This window comes from Hipposideros armiger, unplaced genomic scaffold, assembly GCF_001890085.2.
Source record: "Hipposideros armiger isolate ML-2016 unplaced genomic scaffold, ASM189008v1 scaffold_229, whole genome shotgun sequence".
NCBI lineage: Eukaryota > Metazoa > Chordata > Mammalia > Chiroptera > Hipposideridae > Hipposideros > Hipposideros armiger.
The window spans coordinates 1,877,076-1,904,460 of record NW_017731579.1 but is presented as its reverse complement, the minus strand read 5'-3'; the positions used below and the strand labels follow the sequence as shown (position 1 = coordinate 1,904,460).

The window sequence follows — 27,385 nt, the reverse complement described above, 5'->3', positions numbered from 1 at the left end:
TTATGCGATTTTACCACACTCGCAAAATCGCACACAGCCGACCATATAACAAACTCTGTATTTTGAGTGGAAATGTTAGGGGGTCGTCTTATACTCCGAGTCGTCTTATACGCCGGCAAATACGGTATTATAGAAATGTTCACTTGAAACCTATATAAACTTACTAACCATTGTCATCCCAATAAATTTAATAAAAATTAAATAAAAAGTATTGGTGAATTTAAATTACGCTGATTAAAATCTATGCCAATCATAAGTATTTTGAAGCAGAGATTCTTTACAAATTACATATCACCTTGATAAATTCTTACTTAGTACTTAATGTGAGAACTCCACAATGCTCGTTTTGAATTCAGAAATTAAACCAATAACCAATTGCTGATCTTCATATAAGTTTTAAACTATTATTTGGTGAACTAATGTTCCAAAATAAGATTTGTCTGTCTAATATTTATATATAATTTCCCTATAGAAATGAGGTCAGGAAAGAAAATATTAAACTTTAAAATAACTAAAAAACATTATCTGTATCAAGTATTTTAAGAGGTAGATTCCCATTTATATTCTGGTTGGCTGAACATTTCAGAGACTAGTATTGGAAATAGTTTCAACAGACTATCCTTCTTGGACAGACTTATAGATTATTATTGTGCATATTTTAATATCATGATTAATGTAATTTTATATACAGTAGTACCCTCTTATTTGCAGTTTTGCTTTCTGTACTTTCAGTTACACACAGTCAATTGAAGTCTGAAATACTAAATGGAAAATTCCAGCAATATGCAATTCATAAGTTTTAAGTTGCAAGTGTTCTGAGTAGTGTGATGAAAACTCGTGCTGTCTGGTCTGTCCTTTCTGGGATGTGAATCATCCCTTTGTCCGGCACATCCACACTGTATACGCTGCCAGCCCGTTACTTAGTAGCTGTTTTGGTTATCAGATTAACTGTTGCTGTATTGCAGTGTTCATGTTCAAATAACCCTTATTGTACTTAACAATAGCTCCAAAGTGCAAAAGTAAGGATGCTGGCAATTTGGATACACCAAAGAGGAGCCATAAAGTACTTCCTTTAAGTGAAAAGGTGAACACAGTACAACAAAATATTGAGAGACCACATTCACATAACTTTTATTACAGTATACTTTTATAATTGTTCTATTTTATTATTGTTGTTGTTAATCTCTTACTGAGCCTAACTGATAAATTAAAACTTTATCACAGGTATGTGTGCATAAAAAAAAAAAAACACTACAGTATATATAGAGTATATACCATGTCTCCCCGAAAATAAGACCTAACTGGAAAATAAGCCCTAGCATGATTTTCAGGGTACTCATAATGAAAGCCCTACCCCAAAATAAGCCCCAGTTAAGACTGTCAACCAGACATGCCTGTATTTGAATAAATGTAGATTTCTGTACATGAATAAATGAATAAAATGCGTCTTTTGGAGCAAAAATTAATATAAGACCTGGTCTTATTTTCAGGGAAACACGGTATAGAGGATTCAGTACTATCTGTGGTTTTAGGCATCCACTCAGGGCATCTTGGAACATTATGACCTACTGACAAGGGGACACTACTGTATTATATTGAAAACTTTCAGTTTTTAGTATGTAGAAATGTTTTATTTTCCTGAATGCTCCACAAATCTAGAAGTTCAAAAGTTAAGTAATTTATCCATAGTAATACTCTTATAATGATATTTACATATCAAATTCCTAATATTTTAAGCATTCATTTGAGAAAGATAACTGAGTTTATTGAAGTTGTATCACCTCAAACTTAGAAATATTCTAGCTAAATAAAGAGGGTGGAAATAAAAAATTCATATATATTATTTTATTTAGAGAAAATGTTAGGATTAATCAAGCACTGTGTGCTGAAGAATGTTACTATTTTATGAAAAATATAAGTTAAAAGTATTTTCCTGCTGTGAAATGGGTAAATGGTGAAAGACTAATGACTTATGAAATTCAGAAATACTTTTATTTACTTTTAATCAAAGTATACTTAATGATCCATTTAACAAGGAAAGCTATACAGTGCTATAATTCATAAATGTGCTAACCGTTCCTCCTTGCTGAGTTCTGTATTGTCATGTCCTTTCCCACGGTCTATTTACATTTTCCAACAAGATCAAATTATTACTATTCATCTTGTTTTCCAATAAATTATTTGAAAATAACTACCTTTTATAATTTTTATTTCAAGCTGTTTTTATCAAAAAGCTGTAATTCTGTTATTAAATTCCTAATCATTTATTTAAAAAATATTTTATTCAATACATTCTGGATCTTGTATTAAAATGTGACTTTTAACTGGAATAAAAAGACTTACATATATTTTAATGTACATTTGTATCTGCAAATATATAATATATATAGAGAGATAGACATGCAGACATATAACTATATAGAGGAAGTTAGATACACTTATATTTGAGACTGTAATGCCCTAATTTACTCGTAAAAAAAAAATCCATGTCATAATAATGTTAAGCTTGCTGTCTTATTTAAATAGCTACTTAAACTGTATTTAGAATCCAAAGAATGAACTGAGAGAAAAAAGGAAATAAACAATTGTCACTTTCCATGCTAAGAAGGGGAAACCTTATTATTATTACATTACCTGACCAAGTTTTATTTAAGCAAGCTTTTATTTAAAATTCTACTTTATATTCATGTTACAAACAAAACATACATTTTTCAAATGCTAAACTAAAACAATACCTATTTGATTTTTTAAAATATGGCACAAATATTAAAATCATCTAATAATGTAGATTTACAAACAATAAATAATTCAACTCTAAGCTAAGATATATTGGATTGAGCTTGGCAATCTATGTTTAAGAATAAACCCTTAAAATAGTTATCATTCTAGTAGCATATAACAACAGAATTATAATTAAATTTTTACTAGCAGTGGTTTAACAAAGAGAACGTCTTGCATTACCTATTGTGTCGGCTTTGCTAAATCTTCGAGTAACAACATTGTTCATGTTTCCATTTTCACAGAGCTTCAATTCTGTGAGATATACTTCTACTTTGCAGTGCTTTACAAACATACCCTGTTCAACCACCTAAAAAAAAACAAAACAACAAATCAGTGTCAGCTATAGTTCAATATATTTCACCATCTCTAATAGAATCCATTTCTCTAAAGAGTCTTTAGGGAAAAAAAAAAAATTTCCAATGAAAAACAACAGCTATTAAAATCTATCAACATAAAATAAAAGTTATTGGATATTTGAAAAAGCAAGAAACATTTTTGGAAAATTTATTATTTAACAGAATATGAATAATAATAATATTAAACACTAACAGACAGTTCGGAAAGTTATTCTGATCTGTGAAGATAACTTAATGAATACACATTCAGTATATATGATGAAAAAGTTTACTCAAAATGTAAATACACCTCTGATGAAAGACAGACACACTTATAGCTTTTAGTACTTGATCTCAAGCAGAAAACCTTTAAAAATTGTAAGTTTTACACAATTTCAGTTAGCAACAGCTATAATATCACTCTGTATGTTAAAACAAATACTTTAAAATGTAACGTCAAATTTCTGCTGCCAAAGTATTCAGCTATGCCTTGTAACTGATATGTTAGTTTTCCACCCTAAGATGACTTTGTTTGACCTTTACATGCGTACTTAGTAATTCTATGCCAACAAATGAAAAAAAGAAAAAAAAAAACCCTGCTAAACATGCAAGCAGCGAAGCAGAAAAAGAGAAAATATGTATGTATTAGGGTCACCTTTTTAATAAGTATACGTATTTCCTTTTGATCTTCTAAAGGTTAACTGTAGGATTTCAGTCATGAATACTGTTGCTGAAAATAGTAATCAGCCTGATATGTGATACATTAGACAAATATGGCAAAAGGGAGGCTCCAAATAACTGTTGTACTCATAAGCTTAGCATCAGTTTAGCAAGGGACTTAAAAATTTCTCTTGCACTTGCAGGGAATTGTTTTAGCTCAAAAAATTCAAATGTAGTTTTTCTAGCATTTGAATGTGCAACCTGACACTAATTTCTATGACAGTTTGTCATGTATATTCTCCTACTGCTCTTCTAAAACAGCCTGCGCTGCTCCTTCAATTAATTAACTTAATTCATTTTCAAACTAACATATAAATTGTCTCTTAACAATGAATTTTGTATTATCTTTTATGCTTATTTACTTTGAGGTTAAGAATGTAGTAAAAGATACCATATCATTTAATTTTATAAGATTGCTTGTAGCTATATTTAAGTAGAAAACTAGGAATCAAATGCTTTTATCAACCAAAATTTTCTGCTCTGGGATGACTCAATATCTGAGTAAAAACCTAAAATAATATTATTTTAAGATAGCTACTAATCATTGATAAGTTGCTAAAACTGAGCTAGCTACAGGCCGCATTTTTATGGGGAAAACAAATGGAATGACCAACAACAGATCAGGTAATATGATAAAGAACAGGATAAAATAACAAAAAAATGTGAAAATCCCTCATTATGATTTATACTGAGGTATATATTTTCTAAATAAGCATAGTTTTTGTTAAAGACAATTTTCATAACACTAACAGGTATTTTCCTGGAAAGAACCTGGTGATTTAACTGTCAGAAAGTCATTGTAAACAATGAAAGTAAAACATCAAGATTATTTCAAAGTCCACACACTTCACTGAGATTCAGAATTCTTTGCATCATTTTTTTTTCTTCTCGCTAACAATACTGTACCATTGTTAAAACCCTCATATCACTACTTAGAATACTAATATATTTGTAAGATATTTTATTACTTCCGAAAGTAGTGTATTAAAAAGCTGTTATTTTCAAGAAAATATGTTTGTCCTCCAACTATTTTTATCTGAAAGAACCATACTATATGAATGATTAAAGCTTGAATAGTACCATAGCAGAGAAAAATATTTATGTATTACTGTTGTTATGGTGTATGCGAATTATTTGTTTATGTAACATCTCCTTTACACATTTGTTTATATAAAGTCCTACGTTCGTTAGAAATGTTTGCACTGAAAATAATCATTTTAAATGATGGCTATAAAAAGTGTCACAGGAAGAAACAGGCTTATAAAAAACAGTATAAAGTTATATTTACCTAATTATTACAATCATTAAAATATACATTATAAATTGGACTGGAAGGTGATATTCAGAAATAGTTATGTTTCAGAATTAGAGTTCACAGTTAAAATGTTTTTGTAAGTGAATTATAATGTTGTTATATTATTTATAAATAAGGAGCAAGCAAGCACAAGATGAAATCTGGCTCCTTGTTCAAAATTTTAGACTTATGGCTATATAAAAATATTTCCATTAACTCAAGGCCACATTGAAGGTAAAGTCTCTTTACTAAGTTAGTGAAGGAAATACAAGTTTATGCTGAATTAAAATAAATTTCTATTTGTTCATTTTGCTGTAAATGTTAAAGAGCACTCTGTACAGTCATGAAATATATTTATCAACCTAATGCAGTCTACTCCTTATATCAGCACATGAATGTTTCACAGAAACTCTACTTCATTCCAACTGCCTACTGGTCCCCCTTTGGAAACACAAAGTAATTTTAAAGAAATCTGGACACCTGAAACCTATGTAACTTTACTAACAAGTGTCATCACAATAAACTTGAATTAAAAAAAAAAAAGAAAGAAATCTGGTATTCCACAACAATTTGATAACACTGGGCCTAAACGGACACATTTACTATTTTTGAGGCATTAGCTACATTCATTTTTGCAGCACTTACTGAGCACCTATGTGCTAGGAATAACTGGTTAATTACTTAGTCCCTGGAGTCACAGTGTGACTATCTAGTGGTAACTAGAGAAAAGTAGAGAAGTACAACACATCTATGATATCATAGGTGTTAATATGTAACAAATTAATCCTACATGTGATATTCCATCCACAAATGCATCAGGATATATTTCTTCAAAAACAAGGACTCAAATATAACCACAAAACCATTATCACACCTAAAATAATTAAAGTGAACACCTTAATATCAAATATAGTCAATGTTCAAATGGTCTCTGCTGTCTCATTTTTAATGTATTGTTTGAATCAGGATCCAAATGAAACTCACACATTGTAATTGACTAATAAAGTCTCTTAAGTGTATTTTAACTGAAAAGTTCACATCTATTTTTTTTGTTCTTGCAGTTTTTATTAAGATTACTTTATAGATGGTGAGGTATATTCTATACAAGATGTAAATAATATCTAGTTACTTCTTTTTGTGATGTTGGTAAATAAATTAGTGCCTAGATTGGGGTGGGCAAACTATGACCCACAAGCTAAATCTGACTCACCATCTATTTTTATAAATAACATTTTACTGGAACACAGTCATGCCCATTCATTTAAGTATCATCTATGGCTGTTTTTGCACCCAAAATGGCCTAGACAGTAGTTTCCACAGAGACCATTTTGACCCACAAAGCTGAAAATATTTACTATCTGGCCCTTTACAAAGAAAAGTCTGGTGATCCCCATGGCCATAAATTCATTAGGTATTCTTTAATTTTGCTAAGTAATGTTTTGTAATTTACAGTGTAGAAAAAGCACAGCTTTCGTTGGTTTATTCCTAAATAACTGTACTTTGATCTGTTATAAACATTATTTTAAAATTCAACTTTATTTGCTGCTGCTATATAATTGGTTTTCGTATATTGGCTTTATATTCAGCTACCTTGCTAAATTTAATTATTACTTCTAATTGTTCAGCAGTACAATTTTTGGAATTTTCAAAATATACAATTATGTCTCCTAGAACATTACAATTTCATTTCTTCTTTTCAACCCTTATTTTTTTAAGTCTTTCCCTTGCATTACCATACTGGCTAAAACCTTTAATACAGTTACCCTTGTCTTGTCCCTGATCTGCGAGGGAGAGCTTTGAATATTTTACCATAAGTATATTTGCAGCATGTTTCTATTGCTAGCTTTCTATTTCTAAGAGTTAAAAAAAATCATACATGGATATCAAAGTTGTATCAAATACTTTTTCTGCATCTGTTGAGATTACTTTTCTTCTTTATTTAGTTGAGACCAAAATTGTAATTTGCAACGTTAAATCAAAATTGCATTTGAAAAAAAATCCAGTTTAGCCATTTTTTTTATTGTCCTTTTTATATACTGCTGGATTTGGCTTAATATTGCATTTAGGAATTAAGTATCTATGTTTATGAGTGAGACTAGCCTGCAAGTTTTCATTTTTGTAGTGTCCTTCGGGGTTTTGTGTCATGTTTATGCTAGCCTCACAAAATAAGTTGGGCAGTCTTCTAGTCTCTGGAAGTTTGCATAAGACTGGTATACTGCCTCGATAAATATTTGGGAGACTATACTGGTGAAGCCTCCTGGACCTGCCATTTTCTTTGTGGGAAGGTTTTCATTTAATAATTCTATTTCTTTAACCACATACCATAGTAGTACAATTCAGATTTTCTATTCCTCATTGCTTCAACACTATGTTGTATTTTTCTAGAAATTTGTCCATTTCAGCTAAATTTCCAAATTATTACATAAAGCTGTTCAAAAAATAATCTCTTTAGGCTCTATGATGTCCCCTTTTCACTTCTAATATAGGTTATTTGTGCCTATTCTCTTATTCTTGATCAGTCTTGCCAGGTTTCATCTTTATTTCACTCATCTAATTTCACTGTTTTTACAATGAGTAAACTTTGCTCATTTAGCGTATTTTTTTCTATTTTATTAATGTCTACTGTACATTATTCTTTCTTGATTAGGCTTAATTTCCTTTCCTTCTCTTCTTGAGACAACTGATTTTCAGACTTTTTTCCCCAATATATGTATTTAAGCTATCAAATTCCTTCTAAGAATGACTTTAGTCACCCTTTTACGATGTATTGCTATTATCAGTTGAAAATATTAGACAATTTTAGAATACAAAACAAATTATAGTCTTCTGCACTGACCACCTGCTATGCACATCAATTAGGTCGTGGTGACTAATCATGTTCAAATCTGCTTCCTAGCTCACTCATGTGGCTATTCACTGTCCTCAGTTCCTCTCCAGTTGTTGGCAGAGACTTTAGTTCCTTATTATGTAAGTCTCCCCATAGGCTGCCTACATGGCATATTGCTTCAAGTAGAGTGACTGATCTGAGAGAGAGTGCAAGAGAGCACTCCCAAGTTCACTTCTGCTGTATTTTGTTGGTCACACAGTCCAACCGTGGAAGATTACACTACAGTGTGAATACCTGGTGGTGGCGATCACTGCGGGGCATCATTGAGGCTGGTTACCACAGTCTACCCTCTGGCCCCCAATAAGTCACAGTCCCTCCCTGCAAAGATGCAAAATACTCTCAACCTCTGCAAAGGCTCCCACTAGTCTCATCCCATTATAACATCAACTCAAAGTTCAGAAATTTGTCATCTATGTCTGATCCTGATGCAGATAAGGATCCTTGGATGTGGTCCTTAAGTAACTTGAGTATAGCTCCCCTTGATCTATAGGCCTGTGAACTAAGAGGTAAGTTTTCTGTCCCACATAACACCCAAAATAAAATCGTGGGGCATGTAGAAGATAATCTTTAAGATATTCCTGTTAAAAAGGAGGGGAAGAGAAGGTAAAAATGAGTCAATGGCCCACAGACATTCTGAAATCCACTTATGCAAATACTGGAAAATCCTCAATTAGGGCTCACTTCTGCCCTTACCTGAAAACAATTCTTCATAACTCTTGGTTCTGCTTTCGGAGTCATACTTTTTTTCATGAAAGTTAGCACGTTTACATTGAGGAAATTATTCGTCTGATTCCTGCTTGTAGAAGTCTGGAAGGTCAAAGGTCTCTTTCATTTTATACTGTTTCTGCAGTCCAAGATGGCAATGGTTCTTGAAAACATTGTAGGTCTCTAGTGGATCTCACTGGAGTTCATTCCATTAGTCAAAAGTCACACACACACAAATGTCCTCTAGTTAAATCCTCTCCAACTTGGGTTTATGCGAGGGGCAATGCCCTTAAGCTTCTTAGAAGCTCTTCGACATGTTCTTAGAAGCCACATGTTGAAAGGAGGTGTGAATTACATTCTGAAATTCTTTTTCTCTGTCAATCAAGCAATCCAGTTTATTCAATAAATAAAATTCAAGGTGGGAGAATAGGTGGGAAGGATATTATAGATTAAAACATACTTAAAAGATATGGTTTTTATTTTTGTTTCTTTTTACCAATACTTAGTGACTTTATTATTAGCAATTTAAAAAAATTATATTGAGGTGATATGGGTTAATAACATTGTATTTTTAAAGTATACAATATCATAACACATCATCTGTTTATTGCATTGTGTGCTCATCAACTAGTCTAGTCTCCCTCTGTCACCATATATTTGACCCCCTTTACCCTATTCATCCTCCCTCGCCCTTCCCCTCTGGTAACCTTCATACTGTTGTCTGTAAGTTTGTTTGGTTTGTTCGTTTGTTGCTTTCTGTTTTATATCCCACAAATGAGTGAAATCAAATGGTTCTTGTCCTTTTCCATTTGACTTATTTCACTTAGCACGATACTCTCAAGATCCATCCTTATTGTTGCAAATGGCAGTATTTCGTCCTGTCTTAGGGCTGAGTAGTTATCCCATTGCATATATACCACATCTCCTTTGTCCAGCTATCATCCGTCAAAGGACACTTTGGTTGTTTCCATGTCTTGGCTACCATAAATAATGATGCAATGAACATAGAGGGTACATATATCCTTATGAATAAATGTCTTCAAATTTTTCAGGTAGATATCCAGAAGATGCATTGTTGGGTCATATGGTGGCTCTATTCTTAACTTTTTGAGGAAACTCCATGCTGTTTTCTATAGTGGTTGTGCCAGTTTACATTCCTACCAGCAGTGTGCCAGGGTTCCCTTTTCTCCATATCCTCTCCAACACTGGTTATTTCTTGTATTATTGATAATAGTCATTCTAACAGATGTGAGGTGGTATCTCACTGTGGTTTTGGTTTGCATTTACATTATAGCTAGTGAAGCTGAACATATTTTCCCATATTCTTAAAAGGCCCTTTTGTTTGAACAGAATTGTGAGGTAACACCATTGACTTTTCTGAGGTCTTAATAGTGAATTTTACAATCACATCTTAGGCTTCAACTTTAGACCATGCTTTCATGAGAGTGCCTTGAGTTGGATCTTTGCTCAGAGGCATTTCTTAGTTTTAGCATTGTTTGTCATCTGGAGACATTAGGAATCTTCAAAACTAGCAAGTCTTGACTCCTTTTTATTTAACAGTCCTTTGTTTAGCTTCTTTCTCGTCTCACATCTGACTATAGCATCACTAGAAGAAACAAGGTAGTGCTTTCAACATTTTGGTACATCATTCAATTCATTAGATATAATTTTTTACCTTTCAGCTTACTGGAATTGATGCATTGCTAAATCTTCTGTCACCTTAAAACAAATACCATTTTCTTCTAGGTTCCAATAAGATTTTCCTCTTTTCAGTCCTCACTGGCAGCCTCTTCAAAGTCTAAAATTCTACTTCCAATTTATTCAAGGCTCTTTAGGCTTTCATTAATACTCTTAAAAGTTCTTACAGCTTCTACCCACTGCCCAGTTCTAAAGCCTCTATTACATTTCAAGTTATTATGGCAGCATACTACTTCCAGGTACCAAAATCCGGATTAGCTATCTATTGCTGCATAATAAATTACCCCGAAACTTAGCAGCTTCACAAAGCAAACATCTCACATAGTTTCTGGGGGTCAAGAATCTAAAGCAACTTCACTGGGTTGTTCTGGTTTGGAGTCTTTCGTGAGATTGTTAAGCTGTGGGCTGGGGCTTCAATTATTTGGAAACTTGAATAAGACTGGAGGGTTTCACTTCCAAGCTCACTCATGGTTGTTAGCAGGCCTCTGTTCCTCTCTTGGTCAGTGATCTCAGTTCCTTACCATGTGAGCCCCCCATAGGCTGTCTGAGTATGCAGCTGAATTTTCTAGACTAAGACATGAGAAAGCTAGAAGGCGTGTGCACCCAGGATAATCTACTCTTTGCATTTTAATTAAGGTGTGACTGACATAAAAGATTATGTTAATTTCAGGTGTAAAACATAATGATTTAATATTTGTACTTATTGCAAAATGATTACCACAATAGGTCTACTAAACATCCGTCACCATGCATAGTTACAAATTTTTTTTTTTTAAAGATTTTTATTGGGGAATTGGGGGATGAGAACAGCGCTGGGGAATTGGGGGAAGGGGAACAGACAAGTTGCTGTCCTTTTGTTCTTCAGTCTAGTTGTGGAGGACGTTGCTTCACTGGCCCAAGTTGGCACCATCATTGCGCTCTTCCTGGGCAAGGCAGATCAGTCGCCGGCTTCTGGACGGCCGCTCACGGTGGCTTGAGGGCTGCTCACGCTGGCTGCTGGCTACACACAGTAGCCCATGGCAACCCACTGTAGCAGGGGCTTCAGCCTACGCCGTCGCCGGCTACTCATGGCAGCCCAGCTCCAGGTTGAGCTGTTGGCTGTTGTTCGGCATCTTAGCTGTAGAGGGCAGTGTCACTGGCCCTCACATGTGGGATCCGAACCGGGGCCCTCTGGCGTCCCAAGCCAGCTCTTAACCAACGCACCACTCCGCTGACCCACAATTTTTTTTCTTGTTGTAAGAACTTTTAAGATCGACTCACTTAGCAACTTTCAAATATGCAATATAGTATTATTAACTATAGTCACCATGCTATACATTGCACCTCCATGACTTATTTACTTTATAACTGGAAGTTTGTTCTTATAATCCCCTTCACCCTAAAATCCAATCTTGAAAGTGATACGACATGGCTTCTGCTATATGTCACTGATCACACATACCAATACAATACCAAGACCTCGGTACAGTGTGAAAGGGGACTACCCAAGGATGTGGATGTGAGGAGGCAGAGATCACTGGGGGTCATCTTCGAAGCCACTATCTTGACTTAAATGCTAATATTGTTATATACTTTAATTTTATATATATTTTCATCCCTGTAAGAAATTATTACTATTTTAAAAAGTCTGTCTTAAGATTTATTCACAATGTTTACTTTTGTCAATCTACATTTTTTTCCTATATCTCTATAGGAGTAAATTTTCCTTCCATTCTGCAGACTATTTTGCTATTTACTTTAGTGCAGGTCTGCTGGTAACAAATTCTATCAATTTGTTTATCTAAAAATGGCTTTTTCTGAAGGATCCTTTCCTTGGTCACAGAACTCTAGGTTAGCAGTTATTTTCCTTCAGCATGTTGAAGATTTTTTTACTTCAGTTTCTCTTGAGAAATTATTTCTTTGTCATATCCTCACTTTGAAGGTAATATATATCTTTATTGTGGCTACTATAAAGAATATCATTTTGCTTTTGCTTTTCAACAGATTTATTGGGTATAGTTTTGTTTATATTTTTTCAGCTTGGGATCATAGCATTTCTTGAGTCTGTAGCACAGTTATCTTTCATTGGTTTTGGAAAATTCTCAGCTATTACCTCCAGTATCACTTCTACTTCATTCTGTCTTTACTCTCCTCCTAAAAGTCCATTTATATGGACTCTTATTTACTGTATTCCATGTGTCCCTTTGCTTTTTTCTGTATTTTCCATTCCTTAGTCTAAGCTTTAGTCTGTGCATTTTCTACTGATGTTATTTAGTTTACAAATTCTCTCTTTGGTTCTGGTTAGCCTGGTTTTATATCCAAACATTAAGGCCTTAATTCTTAATTTCTTCATATTATTGTTCAGTTTTAGAATTATACTTGGTTCTGTATAGTTCTGTCGTTCTTTTCAACTCTTTCATATTTTTGAACATAATAATCACAATATTTTATAGCCTCTGTCTGATAACTCTATTATTTAGGTTCCTCATGGTTCTGTTTCTATTGTCCATTATTTTTCTTGGATTTTGGTTTCATTTTATTTCCTGCTCTGTTTTTTTAACTGAGTTCACTAGTATCAGAGTCATGTGGGACATACTATACAGAAATTCCCAGATTCACTGATTTAATTTTGGAGGAAAACATATTTTAATAAAAACTCAGGGTAAATTTATGCATGTTAAAGTTTGAAAATTATTTTACAAGTTGAGTAAATTCTAACTACCTTTTAAAAAATAAATGTATGGCCTCCTAGCAGACTAGTTAAACTTTTTTTTTTTCTACTTCTGTGAAGTTTTCATAATTCTTTTTCTTTTTTCCTTTACTTTGATTATCAGACACAGGTTTCAAGAAATGCTAATAAGTCCTCTTTCAAAAAGTAATGCCAAATGAAGGTGTTGGTTAATCTACCAGGGGTACCAAAAAAATGTATACAAGTGGACACTTTGGTCAACATTGGTCAGGCAGTGGTTCACCATAATCAGAAGTGTCTGGACACTGATGGTAACCACTTTGAGCACCTCTTGTAATTGCAGAAGTCAAACGTGACTTGTATTTATCTTTTGTTATCGGTATATATTAAGTATTACAATTTTAATACTTTTCCTTTCTTAAAATGTGTATACATTTTTTGGGCACCCCCTGTATTTACTCATAATAAAGACTTATAATGTATAATGTGCTACAATTTATTAAGACTAAAAATATATCATTTAAAGTGCATCATTTATATTATCATATAAAGTAATTCAGGTTACCAAATTTGAAGGTATTTTAGACACACATTTCCCTTTATCACAGAAATAAAGTTCTAGATAGTTTTATAGCTAATTAGTCTACTCTTCAAAAATGGTCAAAACACTCAATTCTCCAGCAATATAGATAAAACAATAGGTCATTTTATACATATAACGCTAGTGTTCTTATAATAGAGGAATCCTAATTTTGAAATGGCTACAAGAAAAGGCTAAGTGAAATTAAGGAACTAAACTAAATCAAAGGCACTTTCACATTTTATTTAGAAAACAAGATTCAATTCTAACCTAAACCATAGATAGATAAATACAAAGTGTTAATACAGCAACTTTGTAGCATCAGTTACAAATAAATACAAATATGGTTTGGTCTACTAAATTTTATACCTTGTGTTACATAATTCATCTTTTTAATTGTTTCTATGTGAGATGAGAAAACAACCAGATAAATCATTATGCTCCGAGATTCTGGTTCTCCTCCCCATTCTCTCCCTGACTCCCTCCTTACCCAAACACATGGCCAAACACTTGTGTGAGGTTGGCAGGTCTCCTTTAAGCATTGGGTATTCTATTATGGCAATACCCTCACTTTCATAAATGACTTTTTAGTTCTCAAAGTAAAGAAAATCAGTCACTTTCAATGCTTCTAGACTATAATTTTAAAACTTTAAAAATTTTTAAAAAAATTATGCTGCAAGACATTTCTTCAACTTGTAGTTTTTTCATTATTTTCTAAATGTTTTATCAAAAAAGCAGTGCTGCACAGTGGTTAAGAAAACAGTCAGGCCACCTTAGTTTGTAAACTAATGTGACTTTCTAAAAGGCCCTGAACCTCTCTACTCCTGTCCTCATTTCCTCACGTATAAAATGGGAATAATAATACTTACCTAACAGGGTTTTCTGTGAGGATTAATTTAGTTAATAATGTGTAAAGCAGTCATCTTTTATCCATAAGAAGATACATTCCAGGACCCCCAGTAGATGCCTGAAACCATGAACAGTACCGAACCTGTACATACTATGTTTTTCCTATATATATATATATATATATATATATAGTACATATATACCTGTGGGAAAGTGTATTTATAAATTAGGCCGCAAAACAGATTAACAACAATAACCAATACAAAACAGAGGAATGATAACATACTGGAATAAACATTATTTGAATGTGTTCTCTCTGTCTCTCTCTCTGATTACCAATCTGATAACTGAGACAGCTACCAAATGATTAATGGGCAGGTAACACACAGGGTGGATACGATGGATAAAGGTCTGATTCACGTCACAGGCAGGACAGAGTGAGATAGTGTGAGACTTCATCACGCTACTTAGAATGGCATGCAATTTGAAACTTATGAATTGTTTATTTCTTGAATTTTTCCATTTAATATTTTTGGATCATGGTTGCCTGCGAGTAAACAAAACCATGTAAAGCGAAGCTGTGGAAAAGGAGGGACTACTGTTATGTGCTTATAATAGCGCATGGCATATAGTGAATCCGCTATATGTGTTAGTTGTTGTTATTATTATACAGTATACAGTAAGTAACCTTTGATGGCCTTTCTGAAAGATCATTGACAAGGCTTCACAAGTCATTGGATTAACAATAAAATATAAATTGTTCAAGAAAAATATTTTTATTCAGTTATTCTTAATATGTACCTTTCGTGCTATTGGTTCCTGACCTTCCATCAATGTATACCAGCTGACAAGTTTATTCCAGCCCTCAGTTGGCAATAGAATGTAATCCAATTCATCAATAAGATGCTCCTTAAGTGATTGGGCATCACCATCTGCAAAAGGAAAAACAAACTCGATAAATAAAAAGAAACAATACTACATATCTCTAAATACTTTGGTTATACACATTAAAAATTACTTAAACTCATGAGGAATAATTTAAATATTTAAATTAATTTTGAAGAAAGCACTAAATAGGTTCACATCTAAATCTACATATTCCAAAATAAAACTACTGCTTTAAAAAGTTCACTAGTCAGCCAACAGTGTTTAAAGATAATTTTTCTTTTATTAAGCTCTTAAAAATATAACAAGGTGTGACTGTTAGCCAAGGGTCCTGAAAGAAGAGTGTTTCCCAAATATGTTGAGTATCAGAAATCCCTCATATGGTAGTAGTGATCTATATAGCATTAGCTGGTGAAGGAGGCTCAGAAACAAATCAATAATCTTTCACAATGACTCCAAAGCACATGGGAAACCATGATGGAAATCACAAAAGGGCATCTTATGAACCAACTCATTACTCCAGAAGGCCCATGATCTAGACCCCTCCCCAGATCTAAAGTGGAAGTAGTTTTTTAGATGTGATCCTAATTAAATGAGCCATTTTCAAAATTATGGTTAAACTAAAACTTTGGTGCAGAAAAGGCCAGAAATCTACAAGCAATACCTTGAGTTAGACCTACATCACAGTCCTAAATTGAGATTCATTTGTTATCTGGTCTTTTACTTGAATTTCTAAAGGACAGAAACAGAAATATTTATAGTTTATTGAGTTATATACAACATAAAGAGGATTTTCTCATTCTGAGCGAGTCTTAAATTAACAAAAATGGGAACTAAAATGTTGTTGATAACATTTCAATAATGAGGACATATTATTCTTATTAGATATAACAATACAAATTAAGAAGCAGGAAAATGTGGAAGGGATTAAAGAAAGTTATTTATTCTATCTAGGATCAATCTATGGTCTCAGAATCATACTAAAACTTTGAGGAAACTATGTTTCACATAGAAATGGGAGGGAAGTCTCTGAATTTTATAACACACGCTTCATTAGCAGAAACTAAGTATTAATTTTTAAGCTCAGTTTTTTTAAACGTTCTAATTAATAAATTCTTGGTGAAAACTGATACTTTGCAATGTATTTTCAGAACCTCTGAACGTGAAAGAAACTTAAATATTCTAAGCCCCTGTATGGATAATGTACTATTGAGATAATACAGTAGAAAACCATGTTATCTCAATCTCCAAAACAATCCTGTAAGATAGGTAAGTATCTCCATTTTAAATTAGAAAATATATTCAGGAAAATTGAATAACTTGCCCAAAATCACACATACAGAAAATTGCAGGTACAGTGAAAGGTGTTATTATAAAAAAACCCCAAAAAACCTGTTATCTCAATTGATTTTCAAAACACCATTACGAAGTAGATATCTCCAATTTTATTAGCGAATACATTCAGGTACTGATTAACTTGCCCAAGGTCACACAGACAGAAAATTGGAGCGATTCAAACACAAATCCGTTTACCCTAATATCCATTTTCTTTCACTATAACAAACTGCCTCGAAGAAAACTTAGGAAAAGAAAAGAGTTTAAAATTAAGACGTCTATGCTGTTTTCTACAATCATTCAAGAGTCTGGCTAAATGATTTTATTTCGTACCAGAATCTACATAGTAATTTGTATCTAGTGTATAAAATAAAATGATCTATTTTAAAAGGGAGAACACTTCTAAACTAAACAAAGAACATCTGATATTTGTTACTTGTTACTACTGTTTTTACATTTAGGTCTACGATTTGTTTTGAATTAATTTTATATATGGTGACAGGTATGGATCAAAAGTCACTTTTTTTTGCAAACAGAAACAGCATTTGTTTAAGACTATCCTCTCGCCAATGAATTCCTCCTTACATCTTCGTCTAAAATCAATTGATTATATATGTGTGGATCTCCTTTTGGATTCTCTATTCAGTTGATTCTTATCTCACAACATACACCAATATTTATCTTAAAATACACCAATATTTAACTTATATACACCAACATTTAACTTCAAATTTATCAAGGACATAAATTTAAGACCTAAAACTATAAAACTTTTAAAAGAAAACATAAGTTTAATCTATTATGACCTTGGATTATGTGATGCTTTCTGAAACCAAAATCATAAGCAACCAAAGGAAAAAATGGGTAAATTGACTTCATCAAAATTAAAAACTTTTTTGCTTCAAAGGTATCAAGAAAGTAAAAGACAATACACAGAATGGGAGACAATTTTTAGAAATCATATATCTGATAAGGGGCTAGTATGAGAATGTGTAAACAACCCTTAAAACTAACAATAAAAAGACAAGTAACCCAATTAAAAAAATGGGCACTGGATATGAATAGACATTTCTCCAAAAAATAAATTAATTAATTAATTTAAAAAAAATATATATATATAAAAGCAACACAGATATTTAACATCATTAATCACTAGGGAAATAGAAATCAAAATTGCAATGACATAACACTTCACACCTATTAGGCTGGCTATAATAAAAGGACAAACAATAATAAGTGTTGGCAAGGATATGGAGAAACTGGAACCCTCATATATTGCTGGGAAGAATGTAAAATGGTGTAACTATTTTGGAAAAGTCTAATAGTTCTTCAAGTAGTTATACCGAGTTACTGTGTGACCTAGTAATTCCATGTATAGGTATATACCCAAGAGAAATGAAAATATACATCTACACAAAAATCTGGAATGTTCATAGCCAGAACTGAAAACCCAAATTCCGTTAATTGATGAATGGATCCATTAATTGTCCGTTAATTGATGTCCGTTAATTGATGAATGGATCAATTAAATGTGGTATATCCATATAATGGAAAATTATTCATCCATAAAAGAAATGAGGTACTGATTCATGCTATATGGGTGATACTTGAAAACTTTGTGCTGAGAGAAGTCAACCATTTAGATAAAATGTCCACAATCGGCAAATCCATGGAGACAGAAGGTAGATTTGTGGTTGCCTACAGCTGAGGGTTTTGAGTGGGGATGGAGAATGAATTGGTATGAAGTTTCTTTCTGGGGTGATGAAAATGTGGAATTAGATGGTTGTACAACTGTGCAAATATATTAAAAACCACTGAAAAATTTAAAAGGATTAATTTTATGGTATATAAATTTTATTGTAATTTTTAAAATGTCTACTAGTATTGTGATTTGGGATTGTGCTGAATCTATAGTGAGTGAGGGAATTCAACAATATTGAGTCTTCTGATCCACCAACATGATTTTTCTTTAGGTTTTAAGTATTCTCAGCAATGTCTTGTAGTTTCCATTGTAAAGGTCTTGCACATATTTAGTCAAGTTTATCCATCCCCGAGGTCCCTGTTTCCTCACTGGCTGAGGGCCCGAGGCCAATCTCTCTTCCTTAAGGATAACTGTCTTCCTTCTCATGTGGTCCCTTCCATTTTCAAACTTGCAATGATGCACTGAATCCTTCTCCTGCTTTGAATCTGACTTTTTCAGCCACCAGCCAGAGAAAATTCTGCTTTTAAAGGGCACATGTGATTAGATTAAGACCACTGGGATAATCTCCCTTTTGTCATATAACATAAATAATCATGGTCATGATACTTCATCCTAGTCACAGATTCCACGGATCCTCAAAGGGGAGATGATAATACAAGAGTGAGGGTCACTGGAGGTCAGTCTTAGAATTCTTATACCACAACATAGCATATCTTTTTTCAATCTCTTACTTTTAATCTATTTGTATGTTTATATTTAAAGTGGGTTTCTTATAGACAGTATATAGTTGGGTATTATTATTAAATCTCATCTCATAGTCTCTACTTCTAACTGGAGTATCTATACTTAATGCGATCATTCATAGAGTTTAAATATACCATCTTGTTATTTGTTTTGCATTTGTTTCATTTGTTCTTTATTCCTTTTATCCACTTAGAGAAAATTTTAAAACACTGATATTTCTTCTCATTATACACCTTTTTTTTTTCAGTTTCTTTGCATGCCAGGTAATATTTGATTGGACCCAAGACATCATAAATTTGATCTTACTGGATGCTGGATATTTTTTGTATTCCTATAAATATTCTTGTGTTTTGTTCTGAGAGGCAGTTAAGTTATTTGGCAAGAGTTAAATGCTTTCAAGTTAGAAGGACCAGAGGATTAATTTTGCCCTATTACAGAGACAAATCTGATCTCAGTAGTCTACCCTGTGAATTACAAGGTTTTCCACTTTGGCTGCTGCAAATACATTATTCTGGGTCCCTCCCACATGAGCCGTAATGATTGTTCCTCTAATTCTTTTGGGTGTTTCTTTCTCTGGCCTTGGGCAGCTTCCTCACAAGCATGCACTGATCATCTGAGGACTTGAAAGAGACCCTATGAGAGTCTCTAGGTCTCTCCCTCTCTGTGTGCTGCTCATTCCTCTCTAGTACTCTACCCTGCAAACTCCAGCAGCCTTCATCTCCCTGGACTCCAAACTCTGTCCTCAACTACTGGAAGGCTGCCTGGCTCTGCACGAGTTTCCCCTTCTGTGCTATGTCTTGGAAACTCTCAATGTAATAAGCTGAGGCAATCACAGGGCTCACCTCATTTGTTTCCTCTCAGGAATCACTGTTCTTTGTTGCCTGATTGATGTCTAATGTTTTGAGATCTCATTTCATGTATTTTGTCATCAAGGTTTTAGTTCATTCAGGTAGAAAAGAAATCTGTTAACCCCATCTTGGCCAGAAATGGCAATTCTGGTACTTATGTTTTATTCTTTTTAAAAGTAATGAGAGGTATAGAAGAGCTAACAAGCAGTAAGGGTCGTAGAAGATTAATACAAAAATCCAAGAATGTAAACATATGCCAGTGCTCCCCAACCTAAATAAAAATCATCATGTGTCCATTAAGAAAAACAATATACAACACACCATTCCCCCACAATGGTAAAATAGTATTTTCTAATTTACATTCTTTATTTAAAGTTTTAAACAATAATAAACCCTTATTACATTATAAATGAAAAACAGAATTTGTCATGATACAGAATATAACTCATTGTGAAAGAACAATCTAAGTTCATTAGGTCAAATCTACAACAAAGAAATTTCTAATGTACCAATTTATTTACATTAACATCTTCTATTACATATATTGACTCTAATATATTGAAATGAACACATTTACAACTTAACTGAAAGAAGGAAATAATACCTTTAAGAAGTCCAGAGTTATCAATGGGTCCAGGATATACATTTTGATCTCCCATCTGGTATTTGTCCCAACTGTCAAAGCCAACATATTTTTTCCACTGTTTGAACCAGCGACTATCAACTAGGTACCTAAAAATCAAAAGAAATTGGTAAAAGAAAAACCTGGATCTACAGGAAGAGCAGAAAAGCTATCTACGTTTGATATTTCATTTTATATTAAAGTACACGCCTATTTCAAAGATTATTGAGGGCCAGCCGAGTGGCGCGATGGTTAAGAGCTGACTTGGGACCCCAGACGGCCCCGGTTCCGATCCCACATATGAGGGCTACTGACACTGCCCTCTACAGCTAAGATGCTGAACAACAGCTCAACCTGGAGCTGGGCTGCTGTGAGTCGCTGGCGACGGCATGGCTGCAGCCCCTGCTGCAGTGGGTTGCCATGGGCTACCGTGTGTAGCCAGCAGCCAGCGTGAGCGGCTAACAGCTGCAGTGAGAGGCCATCCAGAAGCCGGCGACTGATCTGCCTTGTCTGGGAAGAGCGCAATGATAGTGCCAACTTGGGCCAGTGAAGCAACGTCTCTGTTCCCCTTCCCCTAATTCTCCAGCACTGTTCCCATTCCCCCAATTCCCCAATAAAAATCTTTAAAAAAAAAAAAAAGATTACTGAGAATAATTTTAACATCACAGTATTTGGAAGAAAAATATTTCACTTGTATAAAGTATTATTTCTATTGTTCTATAATTATCTACTACTTCAGGACAAGTATTGACATACACGTTAAAAAAATTCCTTAACAGTACTTTCTTTAAAATGCAAGTAATAACTCAATAAATATTTGCCAATTGAACAAAAATTCAAATGGTAATCATAAAAATCAGATTTAAAAATGCAACATGGTAAAACAGAAAGAAATAAGAAAAACAGTTCTTGTGCAAAAAACTTACAAATACAGTATGTTATTTTACATATTTTACTGTATCTTTTTGGGAATAAAGAAAGCAATTATTAAAGGTTTGCAAGACATTATAATAATTATCAAAGTTTTTTAAAAATTAAAAATTAGCTTCATCAAAAAAAGTTAATAACAAATACTGTCTCCAACTGTTCCTCATATAGTAATAAAATCTATTGGGACAAACAGGATTGATTTTTGATTGATTTAAAAGTGTGACACAAAAATAAATAAATAAATAGTATGACACAACAATATAAGCAGTACTGAAACTATATTCACCTCACTTTCAAATACCTAGAATTAGTGTCTCATCAGAAGACCAATGACAGAAAAAGTAAAATAATGGTTCTCTAGCAAAGAGAACATAAAAAAAAATAATAAACCTAAAAAACTTCACAAATTTATTCTGACTATATATAACCTATAATAAAATACCACTTCACCACCGGCTCATAATTATTTTAAATTCTTTTCCAAAACATTTTCTCCACATGTAACCAGGTTCAATCACCAACAAAATCAAAAGTAAAGGTTAACAAGATGTTTAAAAGCCCAAGATGTTTAATAAAACTATTGTGGAATACTATCAAAATTCTATTTATATTTATTTAAAAGATATTTGTAAAGTATGGGGATTTAATAAATCCTTCACAGTTATAGTGGAGGTTTGCATTGGGCAATATTTATCTGCTGCCGTAACATTTCTAGTTCAACTCTTTTTCCTAGATCTCAAAGTGACTACTTTCTGTATAATGATACTATTATGACAGAAGACTCTCCCATTTGATGAATACCTAGCTGCTTTCAACACTACTTCAATTGCAAAGGGGTGTCATACTTTTATTATAGGTCACCTATATCTTACTTGTAGAAATTTTTGGTAATGAAACATGAAGCAAGTAGGAAAAATAAAAGCATCTATTACAAAAATAATGTGTAGTCTTCTTAGGTGTACCCATGAAAGACAATAATATTAGATGCGGTAGACAAGTAAGTGAAAAAAAATTTATTTCAAGACATTGACAGATTCGTTGTACTGTAAAAAACTCGACTCTTAAACTATGAATCTGCCAAAAATCCTGATTCCTCAATTTGAAATGATAAAAGCCAAAGACAGAATAAATAACTCACCAAGATTACAAATGAGTGAACAAAGGTCCAAATACACGTATTCTCAAATATACGTATTCTCAAAAGCACTCTTAATCCTTGGGTATGCTATTAGGGTCCAAATGGGCCCAATTTTAGCTTCTGAGTTTCTTTTTTGAATAGTTATAGCTATTTATGAAGATTTATACTTTGTGGCTTATCAATCTGCACAAATAGTTATAACTATGATTTTAGGATAAATGCTAAATAAAACCCTTAATGTTGCATAATAGGTCTTGCATGATCTGCTCCTTCCCACCTTTCTAGTCCCAGCCAGTACCAATTGTCTTTGTGCTGAGATCTAGCATAAGAGCCTTTTTTCAGTTTCTGGACACACACTTTTCTGCTTCATGGCTCCTTTTGCCTAGAATATTCTCTTCCTGCTCTAAACACCTAGTTAACTCCTGCCATCTTCATAGCCTAAATGTCACTTTGTTAGGAGAATCCTTCCACAAGCTTCTCCCTGTTTCTTGTCAGACAATTTGGGAAAAGAAAAACAAAATGACAATCTCAGTCTATTAGATGTCAAATTATAGAAATTACTTTTAATAATAACAAAATAACTGACATTTAAGCTTTACTCTTGGGCCAGGTGCATGCTTCTAAGCACTTTAATATATTGGCTCATTTATTCCTTTATCTACCCAATGAGGTAGGCACTATTAAAATTTCATAGGCACACAGAAATTAACTTGCCCAAGGTTACAAAGTTAGTGCCAGCCCTGTGATTAAGAAAATGTGATACTAGCATAGGGAGAAGTGAAAAGACCAATGAAAACAACACAAAGAAACAAGAACCAGGCTCATACATATGTGGAACTATGATATATGCCAAAAGCATCGTTACAAACTAGTGGGGAAAGATCTGACAATGTACATGTGAAAAAATTAGAACTCTACCTCACGTATGCAGTCAGCTCTACTCTGCTTGTTTCAAAAACTTGAATGTGTTAAATATGACTGATATATTGGGGAACAATAACAAATGTTAGCGTATGCTTAAGCACTGCTTCATGTACAAGCAGGGCCAAGACTAAGGTGAGGCAAGCGAGATGCCTAGGGACCCCAACAGGGAGAGCCTCCTTAAATTTTACACCCCAGGTGCTTGCTTGCCATCCCATCGTCCTAACTCTGAAACAAACACCAGGTGAAGGGAGAACATTACCCAGCTGTGCTGAACCACACAGGGATGCACAAAACACACACACTTCAAACATCTACCTCACTTCACCCGCGTAATGAGCTGCGCACTCCACAACTGCAGTTACTACTTCCTGGCCGATTTCAGATGACCCTCCTACCTACCACTTCACAACCCATCACAAGCTACCGCCCTTCTGAATCCTGCTTCCACAGGCAAATCTTTTTCAAAATAAAAACATCGTATTTATTGTGGTATTTATGCATTTCTTAACCATTTAACATAACATAGGTAAAACTGTGCTATCATTTTTAGGTATTTTTTTTAATATGTCACTGACAAAATATTTTTGAGTACTGTGCCCCAATCCCATTTTCCCCACATGCCCTGTGGTTTTTATTGCATGATTCTGCATAAAGCATGCTGATTTTTAGGAACACATACTGTGTTATAGAAGAACTGCAAAAGTAAATTATAGTTAGATTAAAAACATAAATGTGAAAGCAAAGTATAATTTTTAAAAAAGATATAGAAAATCCTTCTTACCTTAGATTATATGAAGAGTTAAGACAAAAAGCAAAAGAATCTTAGAGATAAATTTTGATAAATTTGACAAGGTTAAAATGAAAAGCAAAGGGAGCACCAAGTAAAGAGGTAAGACTGGGGAAGATACTTATACTGCATGTACGCAACCGTGGATTAGAACACATTAAGAATTCCTTTAATTAAAAAAGAAAAAAAGGTCAATTCACAGAGCAGGAAATCAGAATGAACTCTATCCATATGAGAAGATGCTCAATTTCATTAGCCATTGGAATACAAATTAACATAATACCATATCATTCTCATGAAACTGATCACACAAGCACATGTATGCACGTATCAATATTAAGAGTACAGAAGATGTGTAATAACAGGAATTTGTATACTGCCAATGGGAATGTAAACTATACTAGAACCCTCACTTTGGAGAATAATTTGGCAATATCTAATAAAGATGAAGATGTGTATACCATAAAATTATGTATTGCCACTGCTAAGTTTTATCCTACAGAAATTCTTGCACTTACAAGGATACAACTGTAAGAATATATACTGCAGCATAATTTGTAAGAATAAAAAAAAAAATGGGAAAGATCCAATACCCCCTATTCACACCAAGAAAAAAAAACTACATAAAAACTGAAATGAAAAATACAACTATGTACATGTATTAACATGGATAAATCTCAAAATTACAATGTTGAACAACAACAAAGCCACAAAAGAATACATATAATATAATATAAATATATTGCTATAGATAAGCACACATAGTGCAACTGCAGAAAATTTTAAAACATGCCACAAATAATACATATTATTTACAGATCCATGTATAGTAAAAGTATAAAGAAAGAAAATAATAAAAATCAATTCCAGGATGGTGGCTCCCTCTGGCGAGGGAGGGAAGAGCATGGGATTAAGGAAACATACAGGGAGATTCAACTATACTTGTAATGTTTTATTTTTTTAAACTAAGAAAAGAATATGTAGATATTTTGTTATATTTTTCTTTGTACTTTTCTGTCTTCCTGAAATATTACATTAAATATGATTAATATGTTTTCTATTTAATATAGAATGGTTTACATATACATACATACGCAAACACATAAACATCTTCATATACATGCACAAAAATGAAGTAGAGTCAAATGTATAGACTATGAATAATGTTGGACCAACAAAACTCATAGAGTTAAATGACAGTCAACAAATGAAAAGAAATTTCAAGCATAAAAATAAGAAAAATAACTATAAACACAGCTTAGGTTTTTAAATTTTGGATAAAAATATGTACAGCAAAATGTATAAAATGTATAGTTTTAGATTTACTACTATTTTTTGAAAAAAATCATAAATTTATATTATCTCATATTTATCTTCTATATTAGATCTTCCAAACAGAGGAATTTGCATTAAATTTTAATTAAAAATTTACATAAGCTTTGAAGAATTTTCTTTGAAAAATCATGATTTATTTGACTGTTTCTAAAGTTATCAAATTATAATTCTGATATACAGCCATGTATTCATTTTCAAGAAATTATTTCCTTTTACTAATATGAGCAACCAGTAAGCCAGAAAAGTAAAAAATAATTGAGTGACATCTCATAAGAAAATAAAAACACATAAAATACAGAAAGTAGATCATCACCCTTGATATCTGGGAAGATAATATAAGCAAAACAATCATTCGAAAACTCTGAAATTGACATATACTGATTTTAAGCTGATCAAGCTTTAGTACCAAATATCATATTAACTATTGACTTGCAACTGTGTAAATTCATCTAAATACTAATATGCAAACATTTAGATAAATCACAGTACAGAGCAGTAATTAACTGCTTTGTGACAAATAGAATAATTTAAATTTCTTGCACAAAGGAATCTGTATCTTATGGGTGAGACTGAAGGTGAAATATTAGGCTGTTGGACAAGTCATGATGTATTTTTTGTTTTTCGTTGCAAAAATGAGTCATGACTTTTCCGACAACCCAATATTTCTGAATAATACTGAGCCATCTGACTGTGTTCCCATATAAAAAGCTATGAAGTAAATCTATCAAAATATGATCAAGGTCGCTTTACTTATGATTAAGGCTTCTGCCTGTGGCTTAATCACTATCATTTCCCTCTGATTCAGTGAATTACAAGGTTTTATGAGAGTGCCTCACACTTGATCATTACCCATGATTCTCACACACTAGTACATCAATATGAAAATAGTTTTATCATAATGTTAATATTATCTGGTTCAAAAATTACTAAAGAAAATCTCACGGGGATTAAAGATTTATGGTCTTCAATTTCGCAAATCCTTCAAAGATGACCCACAATCCTTCAGTACATCTCCAATACAACCTTCTCTATTTTCAATAATTATTTCACACCTTGCCAGTCTCAGGAAGTCTCTGATCTATTAGGTTGAATAGAGAACCTTACTGCCTACTTTTCAAAGAAGTTAAATGCTTTAACTTTCTGTCCAACTCGTGCTCCACACCTTACTATTACCTGATTCCTTTGTTATCAGTAAAGGAGATAACCCTTCTTAAATCCAAGATTAATAATTTTTGTTCAATGCTTTGGATTGACTTTTCTTCCTTGGAAACTTACCCCATCAACAGCCCTGATCTCCTTGTTTCTCCCTATATCTTTTCTAATTTTTTTAACTCCACTCAGCATATAAAAAGGGCCTATTCTTTCCCCCTTTCCTCCTAAACCACCTCTCATCTCACATTCTTAATTCCTCCTCTATCCACTCCCATTTTTCTGACTTATCCTTCCTCAACTCTCACTTACTTCTCAACCTAGCAATCTAGGTATTCCGACCCCAAAGGGCCATCCAAAAGGTTCTCACAAAGTCAATGATGGCCACTAACAAATCCAAAGGATCCATAATTTTATGTACTTTATCAATCCTTTTTAAACTCTGTGATTCTACTTTTTTTTTTTTTTT

General features: G+C 33.1%; 1 protein-coding gene across 4 annotated transcripts in view; it reads right to left on the bottom strand.

The window, feature by feature from the left end:
- The window catches only part of USP15 (ubiquitin specific peptidase 15), a 129,176-nt gene that overhangs the window by 86,856 nt on the left and 14,935 nt on the right, over positions 1-27,385 (bottom strand). For 2 of the 4 annotated variants that reach the window (XM_019654745.1, XM_019654746.1), the window contains exons 2-4: positions 20,636-20,763; positions 15,319-15,449; positions 2,962-3,088 (exon numbers count right to left, since the gene is read on the bottom strand). In XM_019654745.1, the coding sequence (XP_019510290.1) occupies positions 2,962-3,088; positions 15,319-15,449; positions 20,636-20,763 (386 nt within the window). Of the gene's footprint in view, positions 1-2,961; positions 3,089-3,771; positions 3,871-8,710; positions 9,057-15,318; positions 15,450-20,635; positions 20,764-27,385 lie in introns of those variants that run through there. The other 2 variants (XM_019654748.1, XM_019654749.1) reach the window with 2 other exon arrangements.